This window comes from Phacochoerus africanus, chromosome 8 (assembly GCF_016906955.1).
Source record: "Phacochoerus africanus isolate WHEZ1 chromosome 8, ROS_Pafr_v1, whole genome shotgun sequence".
NCBI classification, from domain to species: Eukaryota; Metazoa; Chordata; class Mammalia; order Artiodactyla; family Suidae; genus Phacochoerus; species Phacochoerus africanus.
The window spans coordinates 125,605,696-125,621,056 of record NC_062551.1 but is presented as its reverse complement, the minus strand read 5'-3'; the positions used below and the strand labels follow the sequence as shown (position 1 = coordinate 125,621,056).

The following is a 15,361-nucleotide window of genomic DNA, read 5'->3' as shown; positions in this document are numbered from 1 at the left end:
AAGTTTTTGAGATAGAAATGTAGTTTTATGAATACTATATTAAATTACTAAAGTGAAAGCAAATAACTCTTTTTCTTCCTGCTACTTAGGCCAAAAGAGGTTAAAAAAAAAATCACAGGTTCTAAAGGAGGGGAAAATGACTGACTTAGTTAAGATTGTTTATAGTGGTTTTTCTTCAGTGGAAATCATAAAGCTAAAACTAAAATACCTGTTACGTAAATAACAGACACTTATGTTTATTAAAAAGGCCTTTGATTGATTTACCTATTTCTTGGCCACAAGGAAATTATCTAGGATGACACTATGGAGAATTGGAAAATGAAGTTAAAGCTTAACTTGATCTGCAGGATAGTTTCTCCAAACTCAGTCTAAAACAATAGAGTACTTGGTTTAATTTCCTCATGGAAAGCAAAATACCTCATTATTCTTCAAAAACAATTATCTTTCCAAATTGATATCTATTAATTTGTACTGTTAAACAGAGTAAACCGAGCAATAAGATTAGATGAGAGATCATTTCACAGTTTAAAAAATACCACATTTATCAAGCAGTTTAAAAAAATGTTCTCTCAAATCTGCAGGAAGCTTCAGGTAGAGCTTACCCGGCTGGCTCTGCCCTTTGTTTGCTCTCCTAGGCTTTATTCTCTAGAGTTTAATCCTAGTGATTAAACCAAATATTGTTCTTTATACTTTAGTCTATGACAGACAAAAGGAGTCATGCTTCATATTAACTGTGTCTCGGGAAGTCAGTTAACCTTTCTATGCCTTCGTTTCTTTCTTTCCTTCAACTCACTCAGAAAATCTGCTCTCATATAAAATAGAGATAGTCACACTTGCCCTATTTAATTTCACAAAGAAAAATAAAAAAGGTCATTGAAAATACTCAGTAAATGACAAAATGCTAGATAAACAATTAATCCTAGTTTAGGTTCTACCAATCTTAGTTATATTACGCCTCTGCTTCAGTTTCCTCACCTATAAGATAAGTAACTACAAATTCTAACTTTCTATTTTTGCATGATTCCAATGTTTTAGTAAATAATGTGAAAATACATAGTCCTAAAGGATAATGCAGTATCCATACTTATGCTACTTAAATAGCATAAAAGGCAAATAGATATCAAACTGAAAAAACTCATTACCTTACCCAGTTTTATCTTAGATCCTGGAAAGTTAGTGAAGGCAGAGAAACAGTGGTGTTAACAGGCATTTCTATGAGCACAGTTGCAAAGGAATATAGTTAGATATATATACTGCATCTGGGCTTTTGATTACTGCTTATACCTTATTTTAAACTGTTTACAGTATAGAAAAAATAGTTCAAAACAGTGATGAGAAAATACGCAAAAAAATTATTTCACATACCAGTATAAATAATTAGCCAGTGTTGAGTTTTTGCAGGCTCTTGATATCAGGAAGGTACACAGATCTTGCTGAAAGAAATGTATATAAATTTTTATCACCATCTGCTATTAACAAAGGGGAAAAAAGAGTCTACATTTGCCTATCAGTCACCTACATATCTATGCAACAGACTGAATTTTCATGCATTAATCTATCCCTCTATTACTCCATCCTTCCTTCCAATACTTATTTTAAACCAGGCAATATGTAAAAGGCTAAGGACGGCAGGGTTCGCAGAGTTCCTTGCTCTACTGAAAAGCTAACAGTTGGTGGAGGAGAGATGCCTTAAAGAATGTCATAGAAATAATTTAGATTGAGAGGTCAGAATAGGCAGCAATAAAGATGTTATATTAAGGAAAGACCAAAATAATAGTATGTACAAAGGCCCTGAACCTGACTGTTCAAGGAATTGTAAAAAGGCTCAATGTAGCTGAAATATAGTGAACACTAAAGTAAAGAAAGGAGGGTAAAAGGTAGGCAAAGATTAACTTGTACAAGACCTTTAAGGTCACAGTACTGAGTATGGATTTTATTTTCAAAGCAATTGATACTTGACAAAAGATCTTAAGCAAGAGAGTGAGATGGTCTGCTTTACATTTTCTGAAAAAGACTCCAGTTTCTCTGAGAAGTATAGACCTGAGATCGGTTAGGATGCTATTATAATAGTCTAGGAGAGTGAACGGTGAAAGTGGAAATGGAGAGAAGTAGACAAATTATTAAAATATTTGGGAAGGATAACTAATAGAACTTGCTGATGACAGGAGGGAAAGAAAATTGACAATCACTCCCAAGTTTATGGATTGAGCAAATGGGTTGATTTGTTACAACACAGATGGAAATTTCAAGTAAGGATCAGGAAAGAGTGCAGGGAGAGATTTATATTTTGGAATATTAAATTTGAAATGCCTGTCAGATATACAACAAAGATCAAGTAGGTATTTGGATATATGAATCTAAAACTCAGATGAGAGAAATGCTCTAGAAATATAAATTTGAGTTTATTGGTACAGCCTAGGGCAAGAATATAAATTGAGAAAAGAAGAGCACCCTAAGGAACAATAAGATGTCAAGCAGCGGAGAAAGTGCTGACAAAGGAGACTGAGAGGGAACAGCCAGAGAAGTGAAGAGGAAAACAAGGGATGCATGGTATCATCCAAACCATGAAAAGAGCCAGTTTTTTGAGAAGGGAGTCATTTACTTTGCTGAATAATGCTGGGAGGAACTTGAAAGCATGGACAACCACAAACATTAAAGTCATTTGCAACTTTAGCAAAATAAGTTTTGATATAATGATGGGAAGCAAAAGCCAGAATGTTGTGGATTAAAGACTGGAAAGAAAAGAAGGAGAATCAGGATGTATAAGTAACTCCTCTGAGAAGCTTGATCACAAAGGGACGTAAGAAAATAAGGTGCTATTTTGAGGGATGTGGTAGTAAAGGAGAATGTTTTATTTTGTCTTTCCTTCTGAATTTTTAAATACATATCTGAATATTTGGAAAAGAAGAGAACATATCTTTTAAAGGAGTTATATTTCTTCAGTGTAAGAAAACAGAAGTAAAGTATGGGGACAGATTCATCTGTAAATCTGGTGATGGAAAACTGAGGCCCTTCTTAGCTAGTAGCTTCTATTTATTTCCATTAACTATGAGGCATAATTGTGAGCTAGAGACAGGAGGCAAGGTGTGAAGAATAATAGAAAAGGTATGAAAGAGCTGCTGCAGAGTGGGGAAAGCAAACCATCTAGAGAAATATAAGAAGGCAGTCAGTAGGGAGTGCCCGCCTGACCTCTGTGGTCATGAACTTACAGCAATACTAGCCTGCTAAACTATGTGATTTCTTCAGCAACATTCAAGCATAGAGAAATCAGGTAATTAATTAGGCTTATCAAGGTGTGAGATTTTGTAAAAGAAATCAAAAGTATTAGTAAAAAATGATGAAAATTATGAGCCCTGGGATAAAAGCTACATTCAGAGGAAAACAAATATTGAAGGGCATTGTTAAACAAAGAAAGGAGTAGAGATCAATGGATTAGACTTTTCAATGCAGGAGAAGTACTTAAAAACTAAATTAGAATAATAATAAGAGGCTGTTATTGCAAAGTAAATATGTCAGTGCTTTTAGAGGCAATGAGAATCTTAGCTCCAATTTTAGAGCTAAAATTTTTTCCCTGCATTTTAAATGTGTAGCATTTAAAAACCCAATAATGAAACACCCCAATCAGAAAGCCATAATATAAGACTGAATCCCTGAGTTTAATAGGTGGAATCTAGGCATAGAGTTTACATTTGACTACATGAGGATATTATACTTTATAAAAGTATATAATAGTGATGTATATAGTTAAAGAGAAAATACATGTACTTCATTTGACACTTTTTTCATTAAAAAATTATTTACAGAGTTCCCGCAATGGCTCAGTGGTAATGAACCCAACTAGTATCCATGAAGATATGGGTTCTATCCCTGTCCCTGCTCAGTGAGTTAAGGATCCAGCATTGCCACAAGCTGAGATATAGGTCACAGATGCAGCTTAGATCCCATGCTGTTCTGGCTGTGGCACAAGCTGGCACCTGCAGCTCCAATTCGACCCCTTGCCTGGGAACTTCCACATGCTGGGGGTGCGGCCCTAAAAAGCCAAAAAAAAAAAAAAATTACAGAGCATAAAAAGGGGAGAGCTAAATTTAAAAACATCTGTGAAAGAGGAAATATGTAAATTTTTAAACTCGTCTGAATAAGCAATTTTTTAAAATTTTAAAACAGGCAAAAAGAAAACAATCCGATATTGAAGGCATAGATATAAGAAGAAATGATGAAAAAGGATACAGTTAAGTACATCTAAATAGTTAATGATTATATACAACAATATTATCTAGTTTGAAGGTTAAATAAGATAGAGCTAAATTATGGGGTAAAAATTATATACAAGTAAAGAAGTATACTGTGTTGGAGGAGGGTAATCTGATTATGTCAGATTTAAAGTTAAGGAAGATGTTAAAATATATATAATTCAGGAAAGGGATTGATAGGGACAATGTAACTTCTAAGATGGGGGTACAGATGGAGGATGGAGAGGGAATCCAGTCAAATACAGACACGAAAAAAATACATACATACACACAAACACACACATGCACACATATATAAAGAATAAAAAGTACCACATAAAATGATGAAATAAATCTAAAATAGCTCTGATCACAATAAAAGCAAAGGGAGTCAAAGTTTCAGTTAAAAGGCAACAATGTTAAACTGGATCAACAAACAAAATCTACTTATATGATGTTTCCAAGTTACAAACCTAAAATATAAGGCCACAGAAACACTGAAAGGAAAGAACTGAAAAGTATCCCTGTGAATTCTCAAATGGACAAAGCTCCATTAGTATCAAACAGATTTAAAGGCTTAAAAAACATGAATAGATTATAGAGTTAATAGAAGTATGCAATTTACTTCAATGCATCTAATAAAATAGCTTCGAAATGCTTAAAGCAAACACCAACAGTAAATATAAGGAGAAACTGATGGGGGAGGGGGGCTACCCTAATTTTTTTTAACACATCAAGCAGAAAAAAAAAACCAGGCAAAGGTACTAAAGATTCCAACAATGCAATGAATAAGCTTGCTCTAGTGACTTATGTACAATGATGTATCCCAACAATTGGAGAATAGACCTTCTTTTCAAGAACTCATGGACTTTATTTAAAAAAATAATAAATAAATAAGACACTATCAAGAATCCAGGAGTAGACTGGAATGCTGTCTTCCGCAGTGATCAGAAGAGAGGTAAGTCATCATGGGTAGATATCACCTTGATATTATTAAACACTTATTTAGGGATGTATTAAAGGTGATTGCTGGTACAGTACTATCACTCCAGGGGGCAGGGAAAAGGAAACAGCACTCAAATGATCGCCATAGTTTTCACAAAGAACTTGGATTATCAGAAAATATTAAGGAACTATTCAGCTGAGAAAATATAAAATGTCTTAATCACTAAGTAACAATAGACAGGTTCATCAGGCAAAACAAAAATATCAGAAATATATAAAAACAATTTTACTTTTAACCTAAAAGTTTTCAGTAACAGGTAGTGTATAAAACTATATTCTGAACATAACTTTCAAAATCCAATCACTTTACACAATCTTCAATGTAAACTACCCTAGTTCAGGCAATCACCAACTCTCACCTGGATTATTTCAGCAGCTTCCAAATAAAGTTTGTTTGACTTGGCCCACAGACCCTGTGTGACATATCTCCTGCTCTTTCTTTGAGTCGTCCACCATGCTGCCTTCTGCTCACTCCCCAGAGCCAGGCACGCAGGTCTCAGACACCAAAGTTCTGGTCACAGCGCCTCTATACTTGTCCCCTCTGCCTAGAGTGTTCTTCCCCCAGATCACCACATGGTTGCTATCTCACCCGCTTCATCTCTATAAAAGACGGTGCTTTTCCAGGGAGACCTTTCCTAACCAATCTTACCAATATTGCGACCACCTGACCCCATTCCGATATTCTCTATCACTCTTCTTCAATTTATTTTTCTCCACAGAAAGCAGATACTATTATCTCTTCTACTATATATAAATATTACTATCATCAGCCCAAACACTAGAAAGTATTCCATGAAGATAAAGATTGTGATTGTTTTGTTCTCTGCTACATCATCCCCATCACCTCGAACAGTTTCTGGTACATATTAAGAGATCAAAAATATGTGTGAATGAATCGATTAGTGAACCAATAAGTAATTCCTTAGCTTTGAAAGGGCAAAACAATTAAACTGGAGCTGAACGGGTTCCTTAAAGGAATCCCCTAAGGATTCTATGAACCCGTAATTAAAAATTTTTTTTCAATATTTTTTATTCTATCAAGAGGTAGGATATGCAAGCTTTAACAGTTAATAGTGAAAACAAAAAGTCATTCAGTTATCAATAGGTAGCTCCTAAAATTTGACTAAAAGCAATAATATATACATTTAAGAAATCAATTGAACTTTCTAATATCAAGCATGTATTATTTATTTTCAACATTACTGGTATGAAAAATTCTTTTCAAATTAGAAGACTTAGAAAAATCAACAATATATTCTAGATCAGTTTCTGCAAATGCACTCCTAAATGCACTTTTCAGAGTAGCACTAGCCAAATAGACCTGTTTTACCTCAAAAATTAGTCTGCTTAGCTAAAAGGATTTAATTCAGCTAAAAACAGCTGCTTATTGTATTATACCCATATCAAAGTCATAAATTTCTACAATGTAATCACAAATGCCAACAATTACAGTAGCACTCATAAATGTTAACAATAAATATTCTGAGTTTCCTTAATAAAATATTTAAGCCCAGTTATTTTCACACTGCATAGGAATCCATTAGATCCAAAAAAATGCCTTGAATTGAAGATGGCACTTTTTACTACAAGGAAAAGTTATAAACATGCATCACAAAACCAAGTTATTTAATAAAGTTGTAATATTTAGTTTATTAATCAAAATCAATGGTTTTAAGACCAACATAAAATGTTTATCTGGCAGAATCTCTCCTATAGAAAATTTGAAAAGCTTTATACTCACTTCCAGACTTTCACCGTCTGAACTTTCTTTTGTTTTAGTTGCAGGAGGAGGGGAAGACACTGGAGGAAGAGGGCTGGTTATAATTTGGGAGCTGAAAAAAATAACAGGAGGTATCACTGATATTAAAATATTCTTTCCATAAGAGAAGATACAGTTTTTATTTTTTAGCACACTTCATCTGAAATGTGTGTGGTTAAAGCATCACTTCCTAGAGTATGTTCTGTGTAGCACTAGAGAGTCACATTATGTTACAGAAAGAAAGGCTATGTAGTCAAAGAATATGGGTAATAGCCTCTTTGAGATATATATTCAACTTTGCATGCATTAAAGTTTCTGATAAATACTATGCATATATTTTAAAAGCACATTTTACTTTAAGCCAGTATTTTCCAAACTTATTTGGCCACAAGACAACTCCTACTTTAAAATAAATAAACAAACAAACAAACCAAAAAAAAAAAAAATACAAATTAGTGACTGGAAGACCATAATTTCAGAAATACTGGGTTATAGTTTACATTCTGTCATAAAATCTTAAATAGACTGCCAATAAAACAATCTAGGTGGCAAAAGTAAGGATGAAGGTAAATAAGCATGACTAGGAGTTCCCATCGTGGTGCAGTGGTTAACGAATCTGACTAGAAACCATGAGGTTGCCGGTCAGTCCCCGCCCTTGCTCAGTGGATTGACGATACGGCGTTGCCGTGAGCTGTGGTGTAGGTTGCAGACGCAGCTCGGATCCAGCGTTGCTGTGGCTCTGGCATAGGCCGGTGGCTACAGCTCCGATTCGACCCCTAGCCTGGGAACCTCCATATGCCACGAGAGCGGCCCAAGAAATGGCAAAAAGACAAAAAAAAAAAAAAAAGAAAGCATGACCAGAGACTAAAGGCCTCCAAAGCACAGTGTAAGAAAATGTAAGGGTCTCTTCTCATAAAAAATAGAAAAATATAAAGCAGCCTTAAGGAAAAAAATGTTTTTTCCTATGTCTCAGTTCTCCTCCAAATAAAAAACAGAAGCTAAAAACAGCATTATCATCAGGAAAATTTCAGGGAGTTCTCATCATGTCTCAGTGGGTTATGAACCTGACTAGTATCCATGTGGATTTGGGTTCGATCCCTGGCCTTGCTTAGTGGGTTAAGGATCTGGCATTGCCATGAGCTGTGGTATAGGGTGCAGACATGGCTTGGATACCCATTGCTGTGGCTGTGGCATAGGCCAGCAGCTGCATCTCCAATTCAACCCCTAGCCTGGAAGCTTCTTTATGCCATGGGTGTGACCCTAAATAGCAAGAAAAAAAAAATTTCTGAAATATAATCTTGTGATAATTAAAACTGCCCTAATTCAGATAATCTGAATTCTAGACCTCGTTCTGTAATTAACAAATCTCATGACTCCGCAAAACAATTTTATATCACTAAGCCTCAGATTTCTCACCCAAAGGTTACCATTCATCTCAAATTTTAAGATTTTGTGAAAAGCAAAAAGGCAAAGTAGAAAGAAGATGGGCTTTGGAGTCAAGTCTACCTAATTTGCAAGATAAAAGACTTAGGGCAATTTACTAACTTCTCCTTAAATCCTTCATATCTATATTAGGGATATGAATAACTACCTCAGAGGATTCCTACAACAAGTTTAATGTGTGTGGACCATCTCCTGGTATCTGCTACAGAAGGGGGCATTCTTAATTGTTATTACTGTTGAAAGCTAACATTCAGCTAACATGTTGTTTTAACTACTATAGAAGCAAAAGGCAGTCAATAAAAATATATACCTTTAATAAAATATTTGAGTCCACTAACATGGCTTGTCCTTTATTTTATTTTTGCATGAATTAATAACACTAACACTTACCAAGTACCACGTGTCACTTTTCTAAATGCGTTATGTGTATTAACTCATTTATTTACTCTTTCAACAACCCTTAAAGATCAGTTACTCTTGCTATTTCCCCAATTTTTGAGATAAGAAACTGGGGCCACACAGAGAATATTTAACTTACACAAATTTACACAGCTAGTAAGTGGCAGAAGCAAGATTTTAACTAAGGTATTCTGACTCTATAGCTGCAAAACACTGCCCTGCAATATACTGGTTTGTGTTCTGAGAGTGCATATGCCACATTCATTGGTGAAACTTCAAACTTAGTACCAACTAGGGTTTGGTACATCTGGAGAAAAAAGAAGGCTGAAAAGGTGGAAAACCATCAGATTTGAAAATTAGTCCACCTTAAATTTCCATACCTATCTATTTCTGCAGAACCTATTCCAGAATTTGACACACTCTCTGACACTGAACCCTGACTTTCCTTCTTGGTAGGTTCTAATCCATTCTTTATGTCATCAAAATTTTCATATTTGAGAGCTTGGACGAGCTGTAATAGGTACATCAACAAATCCTGGAAAATAAACAAAAAATAAGCTAACATTAGAAAAAAATGCAATATGACTACAGCAAGTAATGTCTAATTATTCCCAAATATAAAGCTAACAATTTACTTTTATCTACCACTTATCAGCCATGTTACTTTGGGCAGTTCACTAAGTTTCTTTCTTTTTTTTTTCTTTTTAGGGCCAAATCCACAGCATATGGAAGTTCCCAGGCGAGGGGTCAAATTGGAGCTACAGCTGCTGGCTTATGCCACAGCCACAGCAATACTGTGTATCTGAGGCATGTCTGCAACCTACACCATAGCTCACAGCAATGCCAGATCCTTAACCCACTGAGTGAGGCCAGGGATCGAACCTGCATCCTCATGGATGCTAGTCCAATTCGTTTCCGCTGAGCCATGACGGGAACTACAGTTTCTTAAACTCTTGGTACCTCCTTGGGTCTTCATCTTTAAAATGGTCAATCACATAAACTTTAAGAGACTGAGCTGTGATGATTTAATCAATTAATGGAAGAAAGTTACAAAATAGTCTCTGGCAGAGTAAGTGATTAGTAAATGTCTTATTTAAAGTGGTATCCCCCAAACAAGACAAAAAACAGAAAAAAAAGACTGAGATGGTTCATATAAAACTAAAAAATTAATCAAGGACGCTTTATTTAGTAATAGATCATATATAATAGCATTTTAGGTCTAAGATTACATAAGAAACTCTAAATTTTCAAGTTTTCAAAAGAGCTTCTGTTTCATAATCTTTTCTGACTGGCATTTTTAAAAATACAGCATTCTCCCCCACCCTCCCCCAACCAAAGCTAAAGCTTTAGAGAATTTGAATTGTTTCTTAAATGGAAAATAAAATAAAACAGGTATTTTAACATTCTTGATTAAATGAAATGTTTAATTTCTTGCTAATTACCAGTAATGGCTTGAAGAAAACAAATTCCTAAACCTAAATTTCTCATACCAACAATCAATGAGATAATTCACACTAAAAAGTGTCAACAAAGTACAGTTTACTTTTTTTGAGTTTTCCCTTAATGTTTTACTCTTTAGGTTTTTAGACGCTTTAGGTTTAATGTTTAGAATGGAAATATTTCCTGTTTTACTCTATAAATGTAGTTCTTAGCCATCCCCAACGACTGTTAAGAAAACTCCAAAAATTTTGCCGTTAAAAATTAAGGCACCTGGAGTTCCCATCGTGGCGCGGTGGTTAACGAATCTGACTAGGAACCATGAGGTTGCGGGTTCGGTCCCTGCCCTTGCTCAGTGGGTTAAGGATCCGGCGTTGCCAAGAGCTGTGGTGTAGGTTGCAGACGCAGCTCGGATCCCACGTTGCTGTGGCTCTGGCGTAGGCCAGTGGCTACAGCTCCAATTAGACCCCTAGCCTGGGAACCTCCATCTGCCACGGGAGCGGCCCAAAGAAATAGCAAAAAAAAAAAGACAAAAAAAAAAAATTAGGGCACCTGTTTTCTTCCAGTCCCAATTGCCACTCAAGCCCTCAACACTCATAATTAGATAATTTTGAGACTTTGTGACTATTAGTTCAATTTTAGTCACCTTTTTAAGACCAGAAACAAGGTTAAATCCCTAGCAAATATTTCATGGACCACTTTTTCCTTTCATATTTGTAACAATTATAGCATTTCTAATTATATGCTTATCTACTCTTTGTCATTTCTGCTTTATTATAAACTCCTTAAGGACAACCTATTTTCCTTTACTTAATACCAAAAAATATTCTTTTCATAATTTTTTCCTTATACTGACATAGTCAACATTTTTTTATAACTGTCCAAATACTGACAAAAAGCAACACACATGATTTTAGCACTAAAAATGATTTTTTTCATAAAAAAACTAAAAGATTAACTGGCTTTTTTTTTTTTTTGGTCTTTTTGTCTTTTTTAGGACTGCGCTTGAGGCATATGGAGGTTCCCAGGCTAGGGGTCCAATTGGGGCTGTAGCCACTGGCCTACACCACAGCCACATGGGATCTGAGCTGCGTCTGCACCTACACCACAGCTCATGGCAACGTTGGCTCCTTAACCCACTGAGCAAGGCCCGGGGGATTGAACCTGCATCCTCCCAGATGCTAGTCTGGTTAGTTAACCGCTGAGCCATGACGGGAACTCCTTTTGTTTTTTATAATTCTTACTTAAATATAATAGTATCAGTGGACAGGGAAATCAACTATAAAGGATTCTATAGTGTTCTGTTTCTAAAAACAAAGTTTTAATTGGATCAATAAACATTTGATTTTCTATTATTTTGAGATTTATGGCATCTAATGATATAAGTATGCTTACATGTTTATTCTAAGGAAAAAAAATTACATAACAGAAAATTGATTAATCAAGTATCCTTCTTAGGAAGTATAAGTAATTCAGTTTCACTGCTAGTCTTCATTACCAGGAATGCTTGGGAAATGCTGCTGAATGTGTCACCTGGGTGTTTTCCCAATTATAGAAAAGACTTATTACAGCATGATATCAAAAAGGCTGCACTGTTATTAAATTTCCCAGGAAGGGGAAATTTAGAAGAAAACTTGTCTTTTTAAGTCACTCATCACCATCTGACTGTGTTGGTCATCTGGTATTCTGTGTTCAAACTACACTTTCCTTCATTTGTGTGAAAATTACAAAATTATAACTTTTGCAAGTCTGTTTATTCATTATACAGATACATCTTGAAAAAAACATAAAATTCCTCCAAGCATTAAGGACATAAGCATACAAGTAGAACAAAACAAACAATCAGATTTCTATCTCAGGCAATACAGTAAAAATTTCCCAATAGCTATGAGCTACTATATAGATAGTGATCATCCTTTTTCTCAAGAACAAGTTAATTCTAATGCTTCAGAGTACAAATGCAACATTCCATGTCAAAATCATTCCTATTTCTTATTGAATTAAGAGTAACTCTTCATATAGGCATTTACAGTTAGAAAGAAAAGGATTCTGACCTTGCTTCTCAGACAGTTACATTTATGCCATACTTCTGTTAAAGCAAAATATTATATTAAAAGAGAAATATTTTCTACTTTTCCTGTACTTTTCATTCTCCTTGTTCTGTCCACTTGAAATGTAAACTCATGTCCAAACTGAAAATCCTACAGTTCCTTCAATATCTACCTCAAATAGCACTTCTTCCTCAAATTCTAACAGGGACTCTCTCCCCTTTTGTGCCACATGGCAATAAGAAATACAGTTTTAAAAATTCCAGAACAGGAGTTCCCTGGTGGTCCACTGGTTAGGACTCGGTGCTTTCAAGGCTGCTGCCAGGATTCAATCCCTGATCTGGGAACAAAGATCCTACATTAAGCCGCTGCACACAGAGCCCCCTTCTCCCCCCACCCTCATCCCTCCATCCCCCAAATATCCTAAACACAACATTAAACAAATCAAATTCAGGAAGATACTAAGATTTATTTTACAAATATATGGCTGATATATATTCAGCATACACTCATATATAGTATATATTATACACCAATGTATATAATTGGTATATATTATATACCAATATATATATATTAACACTTATTTTATAAATATATGGCTGATATATATTCAGCATACGTTTCATATATAGTATATATTATATACCAATGTTTTTCAGGTAGCATACTGCTATACCTACAGATTATAGGGACCCACCTAACATCTCGCAGAACTAGTAAGAGTAATCACTAAAGTAACTAGAATAAATAAAACAAAAACCATAGTTTTCCATTATACTTATAAACAGAAATAAGAGATAATAGGGGTGAGGTAATTTATAACAGTAATTAACTGTCGCAGAATAAACAGAATTTTTTCAAATGTGAAAAAAATCTTATAAAATTGTGACCTGAACAAAAAAGTCACATATCTCCAGAAAGAAAGATTTAGCATCATAAAGATGTTAATTTTTCCCTAATATATAAATTTAATGTAATTACACTCAAGATTCTGGTGGAGATTTATGAAAATGACAAAATTATTCTAAAATCCTTAGAAAGAATAAACGTACAAAAATTATAAAGTATTAAAAAAGAAGAAAGGGAATTTATCTAATCGCATGTTTAAAGTTATGAAGCAACTGCAATTTTTTAAAAGTATTATACAAGCACAAAAATGGAGGATTCATAAGGATTATTAGCAAAATATAAAAGGCATATAGTATTTGTCTTTATAATTCCAATGTAAGCTACTGTCTCAAGAATACGGAAAAATACATACACATTTCTGTTCACCAAAATACATTTATGGCAAAAGATTAGAAATAACACAACTGCCTACCAAAAGAGGTTGACTGGTTAAATAAATTCTAAACTTTTAGTAAAAAATTACGTTATTGTTTAAAAAGAATAAGGTAGATCTATTGATGTCCATAAAGTCTAAAAGCAGTGTTTTTCTACAGACTGAATGTGCCTTTGACATCATTTGCCTTGATATTAATTTCCCTATGTTTCCAGACTTAATAAATACCAAATATATGTGCTGATGATAAGAAAATGTCCAAGATTATGCTGTTGAGTGTATAAGGCAAGTTTTTAACAATAAGTATAGGATATTCCTATTTATATTAATTTTTAAAGAGCTGTATATACACATACATGCATATATATGCTTGCAATTTGCATAGAGAATATATTAAAAGATGTATGAGTGGCTACCTTTCTGGGGATAAAAAATGGTTGGAGGAGTAGAGATATTAAATGAGTATTACTTTCTATATCACTATTTCTTTTACAATTAAAAATCATAGCAAAAAAAAAAAAAAAAGATGGTGATATATGGTAAATGATGTGGGAGCAGGAAAGAAACAGACAAAAATGCCATTTGCTTCCTGGAATGGTTAAAAGAGGTTTCCCAGAGATGGTGAGGACTGTGCTCCAGCCTGAAGGATGAACAGGGTGAACACTCCTCTAGGATGATGAAGTAATATATATAGAGGCATGGGTACTAGTGGGACTAAGGTATATTGAAAAAAATTAGACAACCTGTCCAAATATTAAAATACAGTATTTCTCATTCAAGTTCTCTCCAACTGTCCAAGATGTGCATATTTAGACAAAGTAGTCTTTGATGTATCTTTTCATGCTATGATTATATGATTACACAATATATTATTATATACTATATTATCTGTTACAATACCAAAAAACAGTTGAAGTTTATAATATCATAAATATTATACTCCACAGATAAAGCAAACACGAGGAGACTTTTTTTTTCCTAGGGCCGCACTCATGGCATATGGAGGTTCCCAGGCTAGGGATCCAATCGGAGTTGTAGCCATCAGCCTACGCCAGAGCTACAGCAACACAGGCTCCGAGCCGCATCTTCAACCTACACCACAGCTCATGGCAACGCCAGATCCTTAACCCAATGAGCAAGGCCAGGGATTGAACCCGCAACCACATGATCCCTAGTCAGATTCGTTAACCACTGTGCCACGAGGGGAACTCCAAGGAGACAATTTAAACTGATTAGGAAAGTTCCTGCTGTAGCTCAGCAGTAACAAACCCAACTAGTATCCAATCCCTGGCCCTGCTCAATGGGTTGGGGATCTGGCATTGCTGTGAGCTATGGAATAAGTCGCAGACCAGCTCAGATCCTGCATTGCTGTGACTGTGGCGTAGGCTGGCAGCTACATCTCCAATTCAACCCCTAGCTTGGGAACTTCCATATGCCTTGGCTTCAGCCTTAAAAAAAAAAAAAAAAGAAAGAAAAAAAATAAACCAATTAGAAAACATGAATGATTTTAGTATGAAACATAAATTTACAATCTTTCTGCATATCTATATGAATATAGTCTTCAAAATTTTGCCCCACATAATTTTTCCTTCATAATTATGAAGTGATATTTGCAGCTATTATCACTGTTTTGTTTTTTTTTTTGAATAGGAAACTGAGGTGAGACTAATATATGTTCCCAAAGATATATGGGTACACAGGGTCAGAGAAAAGACAAAATTCAAATTTTAATATATATCTAAAGAATCAGTGCAAC

At 34.7% G+C, this 15,361-nt stretch overlaps 1 protein-coding gene across 1 annotated transcript in view; it reads right to left on the bottom strand.

The window, feature by feature from the left end:
- PIK3C3 (phosphatidylinositol 3-kinase catalytic subunit type 3) overlaps window positions 1-15,361 on the bottom strand; it is a 147,594-nt gene that overhangs the window by 69,304 nt on the left and 62,929 nt on the right. Inside the window, exons 11-13 of the mRNA XM_047794159.1 lie at window positions 9,216-9,370; window positions 6,976-7,066; window positions 1,366-1,433 (exon numbers count right to left, since the gene is read on the bottom strand). Of these exons, the coding sequence (XP_047650115.1) occupies window positions 1,366-1,433; window positions 6,976-7,066; window positions 9,216-9,370 (314 nt within the window). The remainder of the gene's footprint in view (window positions 1-1,365; window positions 1,434-6,975; window positions 7,067-9,215; window positions 9,371-15,361) is intronic.